The following is a 22,108-nucleotide window of genomic DNA, read 5'->3' as shown; positions in this document are numbered from 1 at the left end:
TTTTGATTTTTCCATTTTTCACTTTATAGATATTTCAGTTTTAGGATTTTTCAATATTTCAATTCTTCGGCTTTTCTATTTTTGACTTCTGGATTTTTCAACCTTTTTACTTTTTCGATTTTTCAATTTTTGGAATTTTAAATTTTAGATTTTTCAATCTTTTGGTATTTTAATTTTTCAATATTTCTTAATCTTTCGATTTTTCGACTTCCTGGTTTTAGATGTTTTGTTTTTTCAATTTTTCGATTTGTTAATTTTTCCCGGTTTTAGATTTTCTGTTTTTCAATTGTCGTTTTTTCAATTCTTCGATTTTTAAATTTTAGATTATTCAGTTTTTTGATATTTTAATTTTTCAATATTTAAAATTTTAGATTTTTTCGATTTCTCGATTTTTCATTTCAGTTCTTCGATATTTCAGTTTTTCAAGTTTTCGAATTTTTCAAATGTTTTGATTTCTTAATTTATTGATTTTTCGACTTCACGGTTTTAGATTTTCTGTTTTTCAATTGTCGTTTTTCAAATTTTCAATTTTTCAAATTTGACATTTATAAACTGTCAGTTTTTGGATTTTTCAATTAATCGATGTTTTGATTTTCCCAGTTCTTGACTTTTCCAGGGTTTCGATATTCCTGTTCTTCAATTCTTTAATTTTTTGATTTTTGATTTTTTAGTTTTTTTAAGGTTTCGATTTTTCGACTTCGCTTTTTGGATTTTTCGATTGCTCAGTTTTTTGACTTTTTAGGTTCTCAGTTTTTGGATATTTCAGTTTTGGGATTTTTCAATATTTCGATTCTTCGACTTTTCGATTTTTTGCTTCTGGAGTTTTCGATGTGTCGATTTTTTTACTTTTTCGATTTTTCAATTTTTCGATTGCTTAATCTTTCGATTTTTCGACTTCCCGGTTTTAGATTTTCTGTTTTCAATTGTCGTTTTAAATTTTTCGATATTTTAATGTTTTCATTTCCCGATTTAGTTTCCCATTTTTAGTTTTTCTTCCATTTTTCAGTTTTTAGATATTTCACTTTTGGTATTTTTCAATATTTCGATTCTTCGACTTTTCGATTTTTGATTCCTGGATTTTTCGATGTGTCGATTTTTTTATTTTTAAAATTTTAGATTTTTCGATTTCTCGATTTTTCATTTCAGTTCTTCAATATTTCAATTTTATTCAAGTTTTCGAATTTTTCAAATGTCTCGATTTTGATTTTTCGACTTCCCAGTTTTAGATTTTCTTCCATTTTTCAGTTTTTAGATATTTCACTTTTGGTATTTTTCAATATTTCGATTCTTCGACTTTTCGATTTTTGATTCCTGGATTTTTCGATGTGTCGATTTTTTTATTTTTAAAATTTTAGATTTTTCGATTTCTCGATTTTTCATTTCAGTTCTTCAATATTTCAATTTTATTCAAGTTTTCGAATTTTTCAAATGTCTCGATTTTGATTTTTCGACTTCCCAGTTTTAGATTTTCTGTTTTACAATTGTCATTTTGTCAAATTTTCGATTTTTTATAATGTTTCAAATTTGATTTTTATACTCTCAATTTTTCGATTTTTCAATAAATCGTTTTTGATTTTCCCATTTCTTGATCTTCGAGTGTTTCGATTTTCCTGTTCTTCAATTCTTTAATTTTTCAGGTTTTTGATTTTTCAGTTTTTCGATTTTTTAAGGTTTCTATTTTTCGACTTCATTTTTTTGATTTTTCCATTTTTCACTTTATAGATATTTCAGTTTTAGGATTTTTCAATATTTCAATTCTTCGGCTTTTCTATTTTTGACTTCTGGATTTTTCGACCTTTTTACTTTTTCGATTTTTCAATTTTTGGAATTTTAAATTTTAGATTTTTCAATCTTTTGGTATTTTAATTTTTCAATATTTCTTAATCTTTCGATTTTTCGACTTCCTGGTTTTAGATGTTCTGTTTTTTCAATTTTTCGATTTGTTAATTTTTCATTCCCGATTTATCGAGATTCGATTGTTCAGGTTTTCGATTTATCAGTTTTTCAATTTTTTATTTTGGCCTATTTCGGTTTCTCAGTTTTTCCATTTTTCAATTTTTTCGTTTTTTGATTTTTCCGCTTTTCCAATTTTTCAACTTTTAACTTTTTATTTATCAATTTCTCTATTTTTCGATTTTTCGACTTCATCACTTTTCGATTTCTCGTTCTTTTGATCTTTCAATCTCTCAATTTTTCAATTCTTCGAATTTTTAAGTTTTTTGATTTCTCTATTTGTCGAGATTTGGATTTTTCGATATTTTGATTGTCAATTTCTAAATTTATAAATTGTTCAATTTTTAACTTTTCGATTTTTCGATTTTTCGATTTTGGCCTATTTCGGTTTCTCAATTGTTCGACTTTTCGACTCCACGATTTCTTGATCTTCTGATTTTTCAGTTATTCGATTTTTTAAATTTGGGAGTTTCGATTTCTCGATTTTTCGTTATTCGGTTTTTAAATTTTAGATTTTTGAATTTTACATTTTTTCGATTTTCATTTTTTTTTCACTGTTACTGTCATACCGTGTATCGAAAACAACCACAAAAATTATAACTAAAAACATTTAAAAATTCATACAAAATAGAATACAGTGTTTCCAAAACATTTTCACGAAAAAAATCCATTGGGTTAATACGATTTCAACAATATCCTTAGTTTAAGAGGTTTTGCTGGTATAAAACACAAATAAAGAATTAATTCTTAGTTAAACAAAATATGTAAAATCCAAACCAACCAAATCGCTTCTGAACGCTTAGAGTCGACATTGGCCTGAGCGCGCTCAGGTGACGAGTTGTAGTGAAACAAGTTTTTTTATTGGCATCGACTATTTAAATTTGGCGCTTACAATGTGAATAAGGGTGGTTTTGCAAAATCAGCCTGTATGTCGCATCTAACTATATTTATCTATGGTTGTGGTGTCACTGATTTACACCAAATTAATGACAGGAGTGCCATCCAAAACTTGAACTACAGTCCCAACTCTAATCCATTTTATTTTCGTTATCCTGTCAGTTTATATCGAACAAAGCATAATAAAATAGTAAGTAAGATAACTTCCGATTTTAAATTGGAGAAAGTTCTTTGTTTATTTGTTGTAAAAACTTTCAAGTGACATTTAGTATTAAATTAGTGAATTATTTCAAATTTTGTAGTGATGGTGTTTCGTGCTAATGGGAATCGACAGCTGACATTCACCGCGCATGTTCCATTTTTGACAATCCTGTCCAACGTCGCCATTAAAGTGTTTATCTCCGATTACCTTAATTTAAGTGTTTTTTACTGTAGTGTTTGTCCAACGCTGTAAGTAGACATGTATTCTGTGGTCATTTTGTGCACATACTCTGTCTAAAATAAGTTTTGCACCTCATAACAATCTGTCCGAGTAACTGCCACCGAGACATCCCAATCCAAGTCAACCGGCTTCTTTTAAAATTAGAATAAAACATCAAAACAAACGACATTCCACCTACTATCGGTGAATCCAACTCTTAACAAACAGCGTAAAACCGCCCCATCTGGCAAAAATCCTGTCGTAAAGAATTCGTTAAGGGCTGACCTGAAGGGTGCGTGTGAATGTGAAGGGTCGTATTGTGTCTGCAAACTTTCCGTTACCTGTTTGTTGTCCTTTTGTGTGCATTTCCATCTCTGCTGTGACCAGCACTCGCTCTGTGCTCTACTCAATTTTCATTCAAGGTTTTTTTTTAAGTTGTGTAGGGCGAAAGGAATGTAATTTGTTCGTTTTCTTCACGGAAGCGGAAATTAAGGGCCGAGGATGTTTGTACACCCACCAGTTGAACAGGTAAAGACTATAAAAAGAAGATTGTGTTTGCATTTTGTCAATGTTTCTTTTCTTACCTAACTCCACTTCCTTTGCTCTCCTAACAAAGTTGCAGCTGCGGTGATGGTCCATTGCGCGCAAAAAGCGGGATTTAAAAATTCGGACGTTGTGGTGATTGTGGCGAGTTGGTAAAGTTTGTCTCCTTGCAGCAGTTTCGGATGGACCCAAATATGACGTTGCTGCATTCAACGCCTCCACTACACCCTGTACATCCGAGGAGGAAGAACAATAGGAATGCCTTGCACGGGATGCAAGCTGAGCGGCTTTCGTTGAGCGAAGAAGCTAAATTGGTACAGTTTATTCGTAGTTCAGTGTTGGAAAAATAGTGGTTTTTATATTTTGCATGATCGGTCTGTAGTGCTAAAATTTATTCATAATTGCTTTGTTGTGTCAGACATGCTTCAAACCAATTTCAAAATAGCTTCATTAATAATTTATGAAGCCAGAGTGAGATTTAACAAGGGTACAGTTTTAATAGTTTTGATGAAAATTATGTATGCTGTTTCACTGACATCTGTAGAGGGTGTATTTATTTTATTGCGCGAAAAAGTTCTGAGCAATTTTTGATTCTATCTAGTGTAAATGATGTAATAAATGATAACTGTATATTTTTTGTGAAGTGTACGTGTAATTGTAATTATTGATTTTGGAAGTACATAAATGTAATGTCCTTTTTTGAAAATTTTATAATTGAATATTTTAAAAGCAAAACGTATGTTTTTTTATTTCTATAATTCCTGGACGTACTATATTGATAATGTGCAGCAAATCTGTTCCTTTAAAGCAAAAAAAGATTGCGTGTATGAAAAAAGTTTACGCATTTTCATTTGTTTGTGAATTTAATTGTTTCGTAGTCTGAGAGCCATAAAAAACGCGATCAAAAACAGCCATCGGTTTTTAAAGGTTTGTCTTTGATCTTGTCTGATTATGGTCAGTCAGTTGAAAAAGATCAAAGACATACCCAAAAATCCTCGGCTGTCTTTGATCGTGTTTTTTATTGCTCTTATTTAAAATAAACACTTCAATAAGAAAATAAGTATCATATAAAGTAGAGAACTAGATAAAATATCTAAATTTTATTTTACAAATTTTATGACAAATATGATACATACAAACCTAAATTATATCATACATTAAATTATAAATTACATAAAATATATCTATTCAGGTTAGTTTCTGAAAACTCAGTTCAGTTGGTAGATCAAAAATATTTAATAATAATAATAACCTTAATATTAATGTTTATTTCACAAACAGGACAATATAAATCTGTATTCTAACCAGTAACACTTAAAAGCCAACTAATACCCCGTTCAGTACCATTAATTAACAGTTTATTTATTTATTTATTTTTTTACCGAAATTAGATTACAACATATCTTATTTAAATTTATCCATGAGACTATTTTTCCAATAATTCAAGCTAATAATTTGTAATTTGTTTACGAAATTTTTATGTAGTGAAGAGGTTGAATCGTTGCAGGTAATTTATTTAAAAACTATACCCAACAATAATTATTGATAATAATCTGTGAAAAGTAGTCGGTATTTTATTGATATTTTGGATGTAATGAGAATGACAACTATGTCTTCTTATAAATAATTTTGATTTTGAGATGCATATTTTAGACAAGCACGAAACAAGTGTCCCAGATATGACTCCCCGACCTTGAAAATGGATAGAAATATTCGAATTCTATAAACGTCATTGTTTTTAGCTTAAAGGGGGAACATTAATTTAATTCGTTGATGTTTTTTTCTTTTTTAAAGAATTTTTGGGGCCCGTAAAGAAAAACAATTGACGTGGAAGAAAATTTATAATATCAAAATTAATTTCCCGCCTTTGAGCTAATAGTTCCCACTCTGCTACTTCTGCCGTAAATTTTGTCTTAAATAATTGTTATTATTAGAGTTACACTGCATAAATTAATAAATTCCATTACCTTTTTTAAACATGTTTTAAGTTTCTTGTTGTGAAAAAAAGAGATTACATATATTAAGAAAAAAGGCAAAGTATAAGTACCATCCACCCACCCACCCTATCTCCATTGTGATGATTTCTTTTTATTCGTCTTAAGGCAAGAGGGCGGAGCTTATTTGCAAAATCTGTTTCTTTACAAAAAATTACCATGCGAAACATTTGTTTTATTGTTGACATAGAGGGATTTTTCTAAATTTATACAAGTTTCTTTCAACACCATAATGGCGGTGCGAAGGCGGGGCTTAAATTTTCCTTTTTTCTAGATATATGTAATGATCTTTTCATGTCAAGATGTTTAAAACGTTTACAATGGTAAATTTTTGTTTTGGGAAACATCCATTTTACAATTATGCTCCGCCCCTCGGTCTGACAACGAATGAAAAATTCATCACATTTGAGACAGGGGTGGGTGGGGGGCTTAATTTTTGGCCTCTTTATAGTTTTCTTTCAATAACATGATACTTAAAAACATGTTTCACATGATAGTTTCTTGTAGAGAAATAAGATTTTACAATTAAGCTGCGCCTTTCGGCTCACGACGAATAAAAACAGTTGTCACAAGTGAGAAAGGGGCGGGTGGGCGGGGTTTGTATTATGCTTTCTTTTTTTTAAGATGTGTACACAGTTTTAGTTACCATTTTAAACATGTTTTCAGTTTTTTGTTGGGAAAATAAGACTACGTATATTAAGAAAAACAAAAGTAAAATATAATCCCCACCCACCCGCCCCGTCTCGTTTGTAACAATTTTTTTTTGTTCATCGTGAGCCAACGAGGGCGGAGCTTAATTGCAAAATCCGTATTTTTCTAAAAAAAATCATCTGAGAAATGTTTTTAAATAATTGTATTGTTTAAAGAAAATTATATATGTATTAAGTAAAGAAGAAAGACAAAGATTAAGCCTCACCTATAGCGGCCCGATTTCAGTTGTGATCAATTTTTCATTCTTTATCAGAGTGGGGGGAGGAGCTTAATTTCAAAATTGATATTTCTCTACAAAATTTTACCATATTGAATACGTTTTCAGTATTTTGTAATGAAAAGAAGAACTTGTGTGAAGAAGAAAAGGGCAAAATATAAGCACCGCCCACCCGCTCGATCTCAAATGTGACGTTTTTTTAAATCGTCGTGAGTTGAAGGCGGAGCTTAATTGCAAAATCCTTATTTTTCTACAAAAAATCATCATCTGAAACATGTTTTTACACAATCGTGTTGTTTAAATAAAACTATATGTATTAAGTAAAAAAGAAAGACAAAGATTAAGCCTCACCTATAGCTGCCCCGATCTCAATTGTGATGGATTTTTCATTCGTTTAATCAGAGTAAGGGGAGGAGCTTTATTTCAAAGTCTATATTTCTCTACAAGAATTTACCATTTTAAACATGTTTTAAGTATTTTGCAATGAAAGAAGAACATGTATTAAGAAAAAAAAGCAAAATATAAATATATGCGTCGTCGTTAGTTTGGCTGTTCCTTGAATACATCTTGCCTCATTTAAGTAAAGTTGATATGGCAAGAATAAATAAATAAAGTAATTAAATACTCCTATAAAATTGATTTACCGCTTAGGATTATGATAATGGTAATTTACAGCACTGTCTTCTCCGATCGCTTGCTTCAAAGGAACAAAGGTCCTATGAATTGGATGTGCACGAACACATTTTAGGTTATAATGGTCAACGATGTTCGACTCAGACAAATAACTCAAAATTGTAATTGTATTGTAAATCATCACCATTATAATATATTCCTGAGTAGTTTGAATGCTTCCAATAAGTACTTTTGGAAATAGAAAGCCCGTGTTCACTATTTGGTGGACTCTACTTTACTACTTTACGTTGTAGTTTAAAGATTGCTTTTATTTCCGGAGTTTGTCTCTAGGGTCCTCCGTGTTTTCTCGACGTTTCGCAACACCTAGAGTATGAAAAATAGGTTTCCCGTTTCCGTTTGTCTTTTTTTTTTCTTTCACTGATTTGTATATACATATTGTTATATTATATCTGGTCTTAGTACCCGTAATGATAGAAGTCTGCCTGTCAATATAGTTTTACACCAACCAGTTGTTATTATTATAATTTTTTATTGTAAATGCACACTCGGAAATACAATGATTACCGAGAGGGGGCGTTCAGGTAAACTGAACGACTTCAGTAGTATCTGTAAACTGTCATGTGTGAGTCCAATATGTGTATTATTGTTGTTATTATGTTCTTATTAGTTTCGTGATACGTCTCGCTGTGTACTTTGTTGAGTTTTCTAAGTTTTGTGTGTTTGATAAACATGTTTCGTACACTTCCTAAGAATTGTACTGTGGAAATGGATTGGCTAAAAAATGCCATGTTGCGGCCGAATCGGAGTTTTGGAGATGAAATTTTATCATTGAGAAGAGAAACTGAAGGACCGCGAAAATTTTTAATTAACCAACGTGTTGAGGACAAACCTGTATCGAACTGGCATGATTTAGTTATTGAGCACTGTGATCTAAAAGACGAACTTTACGATTTTAATATGTCAGGGACATCCACGAGCACGCGTAAAAACGACAAAGAAGTCCAGGTTGGAAACATCAAAAAACGAAGGAAAAAACAGAAGAAGAAGCATGAGAGTCCTTGTACTTTGTGTACTAAAGAAACCCCAGCAGCGCCAAGACCGATTCAGTGGCAAATCACCCGAGAGGTCTGGAACTTTTCACAAAAGTTTGAATTATCTTGTCGTGGCAAAATGTGTTTTACTTTATTTATACAGGCTTTTAAAATTTTCAAAGTGTATTTTGTATTTTATATTTTCGAGTTTAATCTTTAAAGATGTCATTTTATATCAAAACAATTTTTTTTTGTAATTATGGATATCAAAAGGAAGCTCGAAAATGTTGCAAAATATAATCGTATTTGAAAACACGAAAAAACTGAGAACTGCAAATTTAGTCACCGTGTACTGTAACTTAAAATTTTGCTCATTTTTTTTCAATATGTTAAAATATAATCACTAAAAATAATTACAAGAGTCCGTCTGTGTAAATAATGGAGAGGAGTATTTTAAATATGACCATTTTTCCATAAAAATGCAAATATTTTGAAAATTCAGTATTTGGTATCGTTTTCCCACGTTTTAGATGGAACATCTGAGATCTGTAATCGTAGGCTTTGGGGGCACTTTTTAACATTCAAATGTGAACATTTCATAGTTGAAGACATAAAGTATAGACAAAGGTGTTCGAATTTTTTTGGAGTAAGATATAATGAAATCGGATTTTAAAAAATATGTAATGTACTAAGGTGAGCTTACCCCTTCAAGCTCAAAACAACTGCGTTTGCAGAATTTAAATATCTCTAGCAGTTTTCAACGTATAAGGTCGTGGAATTTTATCTGGAACAGCTGTATAATGGCAGACTCTTTTTTAACATTACTTGGAACTCCGTTGCCATGTAAAGTGATAATTATTATTGAATTAAAAATTTATCCTGTAATTCTGACATTTAAAATGTATTCGAAGATTGGGTTATATCGTAAATTTTCTGTTACTACATCGAGAAAACATTTTTTTTTTATCTGTCAACAATAAGTGTTACCATCAGTTTAATCATGTTTTATCGCATAGTTTGTTTGTTTCCAATGTGGAATTTTGTATACAAGTAAACCACACCATTAAAAAAATACGGTGATTCAGCTGGCAAGGAATCGTTCATATCGTATACTTAAAATAATTCGTAATCGAGTCATCCTTGTGAAATCGCGTCTATAATAAAGTCAGGTTACAATTCAAACCTTTAATCGCCAGTTGAAGTTGGAACAGACACACAGTTTTACATTTATGTGAGTGATTTTTGCCGTTTAATTTTTAAAGATGTGTTTGTGTTTGTAAAAATAAAAAAACATGTAATTTAAATTTTAACCTTTTCAGGAAATGGCGTCTCTGCCGACCAAAACTCCTGTTTCAGTCCTCCAAGAGTTACTAAGTAGACGAGGTGCAACGCCAAAATACGAATTAGTTCAAATCGAAGGTGCTATCCACGAGCCAATTTTTAGATATCGGGTTTTCATCAATAACGACTTTGTGGCAACGGGAACTGGAAGGTCGAAAAAAGACGCGAAACATGCGGCAGCGAAAAATTTGTTGGACGTTTTGGTGGGGAAACAGAGCCCAGAACAGGCAAACGCTTCGAACGGAACCCCAGGAGCCAACGACATGTAAGTGTGCATATAAACAATAAAAAAAAGTTTGTGTCAATTTTACTGCAAAAAAACAAAAAGAGCGGTGAAACTGTAACTAATAATTCAGTTGTGGTGGGCAAACGCTGAACAGAGGCGAGTTTGTTTTATTGTCATCATGAAATTATTATCTCAACAATCTTTCTAAATACAAGTCGCCGACTGGTTGTTCGACCATTGTTAATTTAAATGACACTAATAACGCCATATAATTTTATTAGTACATAAAAAGAGTGTATTTACACCATACGCCGGAATTCTGGTCGCTTTCGCCTCTTGTTGTTGAACTTTAAGGCCATCAAGACGCTTGTCCGAAAATCACTCTACCTTTTCACCTTTATAGGCTGAAACCCGACGTGGGTAACATTAATTCAGAACCTTCTAAGCGGAATCGACCTTCGTTCTGAGAATAGAAACTACCCCACTTGACCTTAGGTCTCGACACCGTTCACCTTGCGACCTGCGGATTCTATGTGAAGGGTTTTGTAGTCTCGAAATTCGAGAACTGACTTTAATGCGAAAGAGGATTGAGTTGATTAAGAGAAGTTAACGTATATGTACTCATATAGGAGTTACGATCGATAAGCTGATTTCATACTTCTTGTAGCAAAGTAAGGACAGAAATATTTTTCTACGTCGTTTATCGTTTCCCCTTCTATGTAGTTGTACATTTTCAATTCAACTTTGAAAAAGAGCTAGTCGTCTGTCCCATCCGAAAAAATTGTTGACGTCATCTCAAAATTTTGTCGAATAAATCCTCTCTGAAATATGCAAAATATTATGATCTTTGTGATTTATCAATGCAATAATAGTTTTTAAATTACTTTTACAGGGTGACCCAAAAAAATCAATGTGGCAATGTGTTGTATTGATTATATCATACACTCCATTTTCCCGAAAATTTGGGAATATTATTAATAATTTTCATCGTTTCCTCTGTTTTGAGGAGACAATTTGCTGCATGCTTAAGTGTGGCATTCTTTCGAGGTATAAACACAAACAATTGAAGTTAAGCATGTACTGGTAATATATTTTTACTTCAGAGCCGCGGAAAGATCTGTCTAATTAACTGTAGACCAATTTTTTGCGTTTAAAAGAGAAAGTCTTGCAGTCACCTAGTGGTTTTTTAATATAATAAATAAATCTTCGGGGCCTGTTTTGTTTTGTTTTTAAAATACTTTTAAAAAATGTCGAGGATCCGTGGACTTCTTTATTTGGATAGAATTTTACAGAATCTTAGGGGCTCCTAGCGTCTTTTTTTTTAATGTGACGTTTCGTTTTTGATGGAGAAATCAAAATATTGTCAAAACTGAAAAATTGCAAAACCAAGAATTTTAAAAATCTAAACAATTCAAAAATTGAGAAATCGAAAAATCGGAAAATTAAAAAATCGATTAATCGAGAAATTGAGAAATCGAAAAATTTAAATACATGAATCCCAAAACTGAAACGTCGAAAAATTGGCAATTAGAATAATCTAAAAATCAAAAAATCTATAAATCGAAATTGAAAAATTGAAATAACGCGAATTCGAAACATCAAAAGATCGATAAGTGAGTCGAAAAATCGAAAAATTCGAATATCGAAATAGCTAAAGATCGACAAATGGGAAAAATAACAAAAATTGGAAATTGAAATTTAAAAAACCCGATAAATCGAAAAATTGAAAAATCTAAAAATGCGAAGGCAAAAAATCGCAAGACTGAGAAATCGATACAACAAAAAAGTGAAAAATCTCAAATTTAAAAATTGGAAAAATTCATAATTTACAAAATCGAGAAATCAAAACAACAACCAATCGAAAAATGTAGGATTTTAAAATTGGCAAAAAAGAAAGTCGAAAAATCTAAAAATTTCAAAATCGAAATACATACTGAAAAATCCCAAAAGATAAACATTGAAAATTTCAGAAATCGAGTAATTGAGAAATCGAGAAATCGGAAAGATGAAAAATCGAAAAGTCGAAAAATTAAAAAATCCATTAATCGAGAAATTGAGAAATCGAAAAATCGAAAAATTTACAAACGCCAAAAATTGAAACATCGAAAAATTTAAATACATGAATCCCAAAACTGAAACGTTGAAAAATTGGAAAATCGAAAAATCGAAAAGATAAATTATCGAAAAACTGACAAATCCAGAAATCGAAATCGCAAAAATTGAAAAACCAAAATTAAAATCTTGAATAGATGAAAATGTTGAAAAATGTAAGATTGCAAAATTTTGAAAAATCGAGTAAGTAAAAAACCAAAAAAACAAAGTCGAAAAATCTACAAATTTTAAAATCAAAATCTTGAAAAATTAAACGGAGAATTCAAAAAATTGAGTAATTGAAAAATCGGAAAATTCAGAAAGGCCAAAAATTGAAAAATTGAAAAATCGAAAAATTTAAATACATTAATTCCAAAACTGAAACGTCCAAAAATTGGAAATTCGAATAATCGAAAAACCAGAAAATCTAAATCGAAATCGAAAAATTGAAATAACGCGAATTCGAAACATCAAAAGATCGAGAAGTCCAAAAGATAAACATTGAAAATTTCAGAAATCGAAAAATTGAGAAATCGAGAAATCGAAAAGTCGAAAAATTAAAAAATTCATTAATCGAAAAATTGAGAAATCGAAAGATCGAAAAATTTAGAAACGCCAAAAATTGAAAAACTGAACAATCGAAAAATTCAAATACACAAATCCCAAAACTGAAATGTTGAAAAATTGGAAAATCGAAAACATAAATTATCGAAAAACTGAGATATCGAGAAATCGAAATCGCAAAAATTGAAAAATCGAAAAATTTAAATACATAAATTCCAAAACTGAAACGTCGAAAAATTGGAAATTCGAATAATCGAAAAACCAAAAAACCTATAAATCGAAATCGAAAAATTGAAATAACCCGAATTCGAAACATCAAAAGATCGATAAGTCAAGAAGTTGAAAAATCGAAAAATTGAGATATCGAAATAGTTAAGATTGAAAAATGGGAAAAATAAAATTAAAAATTGAAACTTAAAGCACCCAATAAATGAAAAAATTGAAAAATCCAAATATCGGAAAACTGAGAAATCAAAAAATCGAAAGACAGCAATCGAAACAACAAAAAAGTGAAAAATCTCAACTTTAAAAATAGGAAAAATTGAAAATTTACGAAATCGAGAAATCAAAACATCAACCAGTCGAAAAATCAAAAAACTGAAAAATCGAAAAATGTAGAATTCTAAAATTACCAAAATTTGAAAACTCGAATAAGTGAAAAAAAAAACAGAAAGTCGAAAAATCTAAAAATTTAAAAATCGAAATCTTGAAAAATCAAACAGAAAATTAAAAAAATCGAGAAATCGAAAAATTTAAATACACGAATCCCAAAACTGAAACGTCGAAAAATTGGAAATTCGAATAATCTAAAAATCAAAAAATCTATAAATGGAAATCGAAAAATTGAAATAACGCGAATTCGAAACATCAAAAGATTGATAAGTCGAGAAATCGAAAAATGGAAAAATCGAATATCGGAAAACTGAAAAATTAATTCTGAAAAATTGAAAAATCGAAAAATCAGAAGCCAAAAAATCGATAGGCTGAGAAATCGAAACAACAAAAAAGTGAAAAATCTAAAAATTCGAAAAATTGAAAATTTACAAAATCGAGAAATCAAAACAACCAATCGAAAAATCGAAAAATGTAGGATTTTAAAATTGGCAAAAAAGAAAGTCGAAAAATCTAAAAATATAAAAATCGAAATACATACTGAAAAATTCCAAAAGATAAGCATTGAAAATTTCAGAAATCGAGTAATTGAGAAATCGAGAAATCGGAAAGACGAAAAATTGAAAAGTCGAAAAATTAAAAAATCCATTATTCGAGAAATTAAGAAATCGAAAAATTTAGAAACGCCAAAAATTGAGACACTGAACAATCGGAAAATTTAATTACTGTTCGGGTTTCGGTTTTACCTACCAACCGCAACCCTTGTCAACAAGCGTCCCCAACTTTCTCTTCTACCTGCAATGTATCGCTTCCGATTTTAACCACTTTGTACATAGACTCCGAACCGTTAACAACAAGTAAATACAGTGTTACACAGCACATGTTTGTGTTTCATTTATATCAATCTTTTTCGGTACGTATGTATGAGTAACAATCATACATCCAACAATTACACATCCCAAAACTGAAACGTGGAAAAATTGGAAAATAAAAAAGATAAATTATCGAAAAACTGAGATATCGAGAAATCGAAATCGCAAAAATTGAAAAATTTAAATACATAAATTCAAAAACTGAAACGTTGAAAAATTGGAAATTCGAATGATCGAAAAACCAAAAAATCGAGAAATCGAAATCGAAAAATTGAAATAACCCGAATTCGAAACATCAAAAGATCGATAAGTCGAGAAGTCGAAAAATCGAAAAATTGAGATATCGAAACAGCTCAAGATTGAAAAATGGGAAAAATAAAATTAAAAATTGAAACTTAAAAAACCCAATAAATCGAAAAATTGAAAAATCGAAATATCCGAAAACTGAGAAGCCAATAAACCGAAAGACAGAATTCGAAACAACACAAAAGTGAAAAATCTCAAATTTAAAAATTGGAAAAATTGAAAATTTACTAAATCGAGAGATCAAAACATCAACCAATCGAAAAATCAAAAAACTGAAAAATCGAAAAATGTAGAATTTTAAAGTTGCCAAAATATTGAAAAATCGAATAAGTGAAAAATAAAAAAAAAAACAAAGTCGAAAAATCTAAAAATTTAAAAATCGAAATCTTGAAAAATCAAACAGAGAATTCAAAAAATTGAGAAATCGAAAAATCGGAAAATTAAAAAATCGATTAATCGAGAAATTGGGAAATCGAAAAATTCAGAAAGGCCAAAAATTGAAAAATTAAAAAATTTAAATACATAAATTCCAAAACTGAAACGTCGAAAAATGAAATAACTCGAATTCGAAACATCAAAAGATCGAGAAATTGAAAAATCGAAAAATTGAGATATCGAAATAGCTAAAGATTGAAAAATGGGAAAGATAAAATTGAAAATTGAAACTTAAAAAACCCAATAAATCGAAATATCGGAAAATTGAGAAGCCAAAAAATCGAAAGACTGAGAAATCGAAACAACACAAAAATGAAAAATCTCAAATTTAAAAAGCTGAAATATTGAAAATTTACGAAATCCAGAAATCAAAACATCAACCGATCGAAAAATCAAAAAAACTGAAAAATCGAAAAATGTAGGATTTTAAAATTGGACAAATTTTGAAAAATCGAATAAGTAAAAAAGCAGAAAAACAAAGTCGAAAAATCTAAAAATTTTAAAATCGAAATACATACTGAAAAATCCCAAAATTGAAAAATCTCAAAAGATGAAGATTGAAAATTTCGGAAATCGGAAAATTGAAAAATGGAGAAATCGGAAAAACGAAAAATCGAAAAATTAAAAAATCCATTAATCGAGAAATTGAGAAATTAAAAAATCGAAAAATTTAGAAACGCCAAAAATTGAAAAATTTAAATACATAAATCCCAAAACTGAAACGTTGAAAAATTGGAAAATCGAAAAATCGAAAAGATAAATTATCGAAAAACTGATAAATCGAGAAATCGAAATCGCAAAAATTGAAAAATCGCGAAATCGAAAAATCAACAGATCGAGAAGTCGAAAAATCGAAAAATTGAGAAATGGAAGTAACTAAAAATTGAAAAATGGGAAAATTCAAAATTGAAAAATTTTGACTTAAAAAAACCGATAAACCGAAAAAGTGTAAAATCGAAACATCGAAAAACTGAAAAATTAATTCTGAAAAAAATGAAAAACCGGAAAATATAAAAACGAGAAAGCGAAAATTCGAAACAAAACCGTTAAAGTCGAAAATTGAAAAATTAAAATATCGAAAAACTGAAAAATTAATTTTGAAAAATCGAAAAACGAATAGGCAAAAATCGAGAGATTGAAAAATCTGAAAAACCTGAAATTTAAAAATCCGAAATATTCAAAATTTAAGAATTGAGCATTCAAAACATCAACAAATCGAAATATAAAAAAATCGAAAATCGAAAAATGTAAGATTTAAACAGTCGGAATATTTCGAAAAATCGAATAAATAAAAAATCAAAACCACGAAAAGTCGAAAAATCGAAAAGATAAATTATCGAAAAACTGAGAAATCCAGAAATCGAAATCGCAAAAATTGAAAAATCGGGAAATCGAAACATTGAGAAATGGAAGTATGTAATTAAAAATTGAAAAATGAAAAAAATCAAAATTGAAAAATTTTGACTTAAAAAATCGATAAACCGAAAAAGTGTAAAATCGAAACATCGAAAAACTGAAAAATTAATTCTGAAAAAGTGAAAAACCGGAAAATCTAAAAACGAGAGGCGAAAATTCGAAACAAAACCGTTAAGTCGAAAATTGAAAAATTAAATTACGAAAAACTGAAAAATTAATTTTGAAAAAATCGAAAAACGAGAAGGCAAAAAATCGAAAGATTGAGAAATCTAAAAAATCTAATATTAAAAAAATCCGAAATATTGAAAATTTAAAAAACCGACCATTCAAAACATGAACAAATCGAAACATAAAAAAATTGAAAATCGAAAAATGTAAGATTTAAAAAGTCGGAATATTTCGAAAAATCGAATAAGTAAAAAATCAAAACCACGAAAAGTCGAAAAATCGAAAAATTTCAAAGTCCCAAAATTGAAATAGACACAAGATAAATAGAAGATAGTTTTTATATATTCCATTTCGAGGTTTCGTCTTGTTTTATTTTCCTACCCGTGATAAATTTAAATATTCGTTTTTGTTAAAAAATAATGGTTTGTATAGATCTGGCGGTTACTTGTTTAAATTCCATTAATTCACTTTTATCTTAAGAAAAATATTTTTTGACTAGTAAACTAAGCAAACCAAAAAAACATTTTAAGGTTATCGGAAGCATGGTAAATCGTGAATCAAAATTTATCCGTTTTCCGTTTACTACACCTTTAAAAACTGCTGACGTCATTTTGTAATTTTGGCGAATAAATTTTTAAATAATTAGTTAAATTTAAAAAACAACATACTACTGCATGTGATGTGATTTATGAATCCATCGTGAGTTATTACCCTAGAGATGGACATTTTTGAAAAAAAAAAAAAAATCAAAATTGTGTAACATTTTGCAATTTAACTTCGAATGTGCTGAAATCATGGAAAGATTTGTTTATGCCCTCCCAAAAAAATTGATGACATTTCAAGATATTGCCGAATAAATCTAAAAGTATGCGTAATAGTCCATACTTATGGTTTATTAATAAATTTATATTTTATAGAATTGTGACTCAAAAAAATTGATGAATGATGTCACATATTAAATAGCCTATCCCATTTTCTCTAAAAATTGAGCATCAATAATAGTGTTACGTTGAATGGGGATTAAAAATCGGCGTGGGTTAAACTGAACAATTTTATTTCTCAGTAACTCCAATTTACTAGTGCAAGAAAGATCAACGTCAAATTTTATATATATCCATTCCATATCAGGGAATATTTGGACCAGAGGGTAGAAGATTTTACCTTCGTTGACCATGATGGAACCCGTATTTAAGCATTTTCTAAAATTCAGCCCCTAAGGGGGTGAAATATGGAGGCTAAGTTTCTATGGGAAAATATTTCTATTGTATATTTACACTTTTACGTGAAACTTGGTATTAAAAATTTTGTGTTTGTTTTATACTCGCTTGCGAAAAAACATGAGAAATTAAAACTGTGAAAAAAAAAATCTCCGTTTTTTTTCATAGTAGCCTACGACCGGGGCCATGGAAACTCCATAAACACTCTCCACTTCCGGCAGCTCCACCACCGTCCACATGTCAAATTGCACCCAAACTCTTAAATCCTCGCTTCTTTCCAGAACGAATCAAGTAGTTTCCCCCTTCGACGACAAAGTCATGGGCAACCCCATCGGATGGCTGCAGGAGATGTGTATGTCTCGAAGATGGCCGCCCCCATCCTACGAAATGGAACACGAAGAGGGCCTCCCCCACGAACGCCAGTTCACAATAGCTTGCCAGGTACTGAAGTTCAAAGAAGTCGGCACCGGCAAATCGAAAAAGCTAGCGAAGCGAATGGCGGCCCACAAAATGTGGCAGGCGTTGCAAGACATGCCCTTAGAAGGCAACAACCTGCCACAGGGCTATGACGACGACGAAGAGGTAGGTGATGGCATGGCGTTAGTTTATAGTTTTGGTTTTGGTTTTTCGCTTTCTTCTTCAGATGGATGTTGATGTTTGCTTATTGTAAAAGTTAGCGATGGTCGGATATTGCTGAGGTATTTTTACGATCTTTCAGGGCGCGATTGGCGTTTGGGGGCGGGAAGGAAATGTACACAATTGAAATGAAGGTGTCGAGTCGAGGCGTGGTTCAGGCATTACTTAGACAGTTTTCTACTTAGTTATTCTCTTTATTTTCTGAATAAAAAAGAGTTGATTTGAAGTTGTTTTGGTAGGACTCACCCCTGAAGCACAATCAAACAAGTTCCGTTTCTTAGATAGATAGTTCCGAGCATAAGCTAAGGAAGTATGTAATCGGGTCCATCGGACGAATGGTCACTTTTATTTCTATAAATAGTACTGTGTCTCTAGAATTTTGGGTTATCATAGCAAACAAAATTTGTAGAATCAATGTGTATAATTTATGTACGAAACTGAAATTGTTGCAATGTGCTTCAGGGGCGAGGGAGTTAATTTTTTCAGGTTTTTATAATTTATGTGATAAAGTCTACTGGAAAGAAATAATTGTGATTTCGTTAGAATACGTTGAAGGTAACACAGTTAAGTTTTGCTATATTTGTTGTTTTTGCTTTTATTTGTAAGTTTTTTTAATTAAAAATTTGATAACATATTTTATTTGCGGGTGCAAATTTTGCTATCCCAATAGGGGAATTGAATTTTAACGTGTGTTATGTTTGTTTATTGTTTTTATTTTGAAGTTTTGTAATTGCACAAAGGCGATTTTCGCTTTGGAAGTTGACGTTGATTTGAGTCTGAACCACGACGATTGCCTCCTGAAAATTCGTAAAAATAATCTGAGCAAATCTGAGATCCAGTCATTTCAATGATGTATGTTGTAGTTGGCTGCAAAAATGTGTAACTTACAAGGACGCTACAGTGGCCTGAAAGATAGTAAAATACCGACCCTCACGATGCAACACACCCACAAGGTGTCACAATTTCACAAGGCGCTGAAGCAATCCAACGGACCGAAACTGAAAGAGCTCCAGGTATTCGATCTCATAGTGCGCATTTCAGTTTTAATCTCCACCTAGAGTTCCAAATTTTCACGGCCCGATTCGTTTCCAGAGTACAGTTTTCAACAAAGACTTCAACTTCATCCAGTTCCTGCAAGAGATAGCCACCGAGCAGCAGTTTGAAGTCACCTATGTGGATATCGAGGAAAAAGCTCTTTCGGGTAAAAGCCAGTGCTTGGTGCAGCTTTCCACGTTGCCGGTGGCCGTGTGTTACGGCGCGGGTGCCACCCCCAAAGAGGCCCAGTCGGCGGCGGCTCAGAATGCGTTGGAATATCTAAAAATCATGAGCAAGAAGTGAGGATAGAGGGCGCGCTGATCGTTTACACTTCAAACATCTGCAACTCGTTTTAATTTATTTGTCTGTACATTGATTAGGCTAATCCATGTTGAGATGTTTTTAAGTGTAGTCGAATCGATTCAAAGTGTATCAAGCGGCATGTGCTTTCCCTACATGCGTTATGCTTTTCTTCTCCGTCGACGCCGTTTTTAGCCGCGAAGTCGCAGGTTGGCGTCGTTTAATTTTAGGGACATCAGAGCTGGGCCACTGTTATTGGTTCGAATTTTTCGACGAAAGTTTGGCGCAATAGGAGTGGCCCCTGACGAGAAGGATCGCACCTAATTTTACAAGCTATACTTTGCATAGAATTAGTGGTTTTTTTCGAGACTATATTAATCTTCATTTGTCGTGTATTGATATGCAGATGCACTCAATCAAATACGCGAAAACGACCAGTAATAAGATTGCTGGGAAATGGTGTCTATTGTTAAGAGTAGTGTTTAGGTAGCTTTAGCATTACACTATATAGGCACTAGAGTTTAAACGAGTTTATGTAATGTTCATACTCTGGATGTATCATTGGGTGCCCCCATGCGATGTAAATGTACATACTTATATTGTGTAAAGGGAGCATTTATTTAATGCAAAGTATAGAGGTTGTACCCCTATTATTTTCCCCTAATTAACATATATGTCAATAGAAGCTATAATATTAAGATGGTTACATCTCGTCTAAACAATTACCCTTTACTTTTTTTTTATTATGTTAAGTACATCTTAAGTCATATTCATATTGATGTGTATGCTAATTGAATATAAATTATAGCTTATGACTAGTTTTTCTTCCCTTAGTAATTTATTTCACAACTTTATTAAATTCCAGAAATCGCTACTCAGATTAAAAAGTAGTTTTTAGTTACTTGTTACCTTTAGGTAAGGGGTGCTATGTTAAAAAAATGTAGCTGTATAATTTTAAGCGAAACACGCCGTATATGTTTGAATAATTTTACAGTGTAGTCCAGAATGAATTCTTTTAATGTCAAAGAATCTTTTCAATAATTCTTGGAAACGCGTAATCCTTCACCGCCAGACCGTTTGGACACTCTTTCATATAAAAATAAATATCCAGAAAATGATTTTTTTTTAACATCTCGTAATTAGTTATTTGTCCATAACGAGGAGGGAAAACCTGAAAATTATAGTAATGTCACACCGCAAATAATTTTAATTACAATATCAGCTCCTCGCCCAAAATAATAAAACCAATCAAATTTCATTTTCGTTTATGTCGCCGCTGATGCTTGTACGTGATTATAGTTGAATTCTTTCCAAGTATAATAGATATTTATTTTATTAGGAGTTTAAGTGATACTTTATGTGGCGAGTATGGACGATTAAACGCCGAGTGATAGCGAGGCGAATTAAGTCCATACGAGTCACATGAAGTCACTTAAACTCCGAATTAAATACAATATTTTATTTTCAAACGATTAATCTTCTTTTGAAATGATTATTTCCCATCTTCTTGCTTCATTAACGAATTGCCTTGATTTCACTTACCATGGTTACTATGGTTGACAACCACTATGATTTTCACATATTTATACTCCGGCGGATTATAAATGTTTTATTTATACGCCGGCGGAGTATAAGTTCTATTTATACGCCGCTCAAAAACGCTGTCATAGAAATGACACCGGTAAGAACGTCATATAAGTGTCAGTTATATGACGTTTGAAAATAAACACAAATACTCGGAAGTTAACCATGTAATTATTAGGAGTTCATTTTTCCCTTAGTTATACGGTTTAAATATATTTTTTATCGATCGCACTTGTGCGGACCACGGTACCTTGCAATTTGTGTCCTCGCGGCGCAGGGGCTGCGGGGCGGGGGATGTTATTTACTTTTACTTTACAGAAGTTATCAGAAAATAAAAATCATACTTAATAATTTTTAAAAGAGGCGGGATTTGTTTCAGGGGTGAGGTAAGTTCCGCCGAAATAAATTTCGACCAAATTTTTTTATACTCAGGGGCTATGATTATGAAACGTCGATAAAACATGAAAGTATCCACAAAAAGTATTATAATACTTTTTTTAACTTACGCTGAGAAAGTAAACATACAGCTTTGTTGCATAAGTTAAACGGAACAAGGTATATGTTTGAAAATAATTTTAAATTATAGCTGTATTAGATTGCCTTGAAGAATTTTTTCCACAGCCTACAGCGAATGTTTAATTTTCCGCCCTGTGACCGTTGGAATTATTTTAAGACGTATTTAAATCGCCTTTTTGAATGTGTTTTTGGCGAATTGTATGTAAAACTCGTAATTTCTTATTCATCTACATAGCACGAAAATTATGTTCTGCTAATGAATAATGTTGCAGTATTTTAATTAAGATTAATTTACTGTGTAATGCAGCGATGTAAAAAGAACTGCAAAAAATGTCTGATATGGTATCGACGAGAATTTTTGTTTTTTTTTTCGTGTTACGTAAAGAAGT

General features: G+C 31.2%; 1 protein-coding gene across 6 annotated transcripts; it reads left to right on the top strand.

The window, feature by feature from the left end:
- The first annotated feature begins 3,189 nt into the window (after positions 1 to 3,189).
- On the top strand, positions 3,190 to 20,431 carry LOC135125828 (RISC-loading complex subunit tarbp2). Of its 6 annotated transcripts, none has more exons than XM_064051537.1 (7): positions 3,190 to 3,300; positions 3,707 to 3,799; positions 3,991 to 4,128; positions 9,720 to 10,006; positions 17,930 to 18,230; positions 19,148 to 19,297; positions 19,377 to 20,431. In XM_064051537.1, exons 2-7 carry the CDS (start codon positions 3,773 to 3,775, stop codon positions 19,620 to 19,622), a joined length of 1,149 nt encoding a protein of 382 aa, XP_063907607.1. In that variant the 5' UTR covers positions 3,190 to 3,300; positions 3,707 to 3,772; the 3' UTR covers positions 19,623 to 20,431. The 6 variants fall into 6 exon arrangements, with proteins under 6 accessions (XP_063907607.1, XP_063907606.1, XP_063907610.1 ...); XM_064051536.1 differs by having other exon boundaries at positions 3,988 to 4,128; XM_064051540.1 differs by lacking the exon at positions 19,148 to 19,297 and having other exon boundaries at positions 3,988 to 4,128.
- Positions 20,432 to 22,108: the final 1,677 nt, after the last annotated feature.

Source organism: Zophobas morio, unplaced genomic scaffold (assembly GCF_036711695.1).
Source record: "Zophobas morio isolate AGI-343-1 ecotype UQ-CSIRO unplaced genomic scaffold, CSIRO_AGI_Zmor_V1 ptg000009l, whole genome shotgun sequence".
NCBI lineage: Eukaryota > Metazoa > Arthropoda > Insecta > Coleoptera > Tenebrionidae > Zophobas > Zophobas morio.
Note: the sequence above shows the minus strand (reverse complement) of the source record. Positions and strands in the feature narration are given on the sequence as shown.

What these genes read in the sequence shown, in the direction of transcription:
- LOC135125828 (XM_064051536.1), top strand. Translation starts at nt 3,773, where the DNA reads ATGTTTGTACACCCACCAGTTGAACAG. An exon ending in TGAGCGAAGAAGCTAAATTG is followed by an intron (nt 4,129 to 9,719) that starts GTACAGTTTATT and finishes TAACCTTTTCAG; the next exon opens with GAAATGGCGTCTCTGCCGAC. An exon ending in ACCCCAGGAGCCAACGACAT is followed by an intron (nt 10,007 to 17,929) that starts GTAAGTGTGCAT and finishes GCTTCTTTCCAG; the next exon opens with AACGAATCAAGTAGTTTCCC.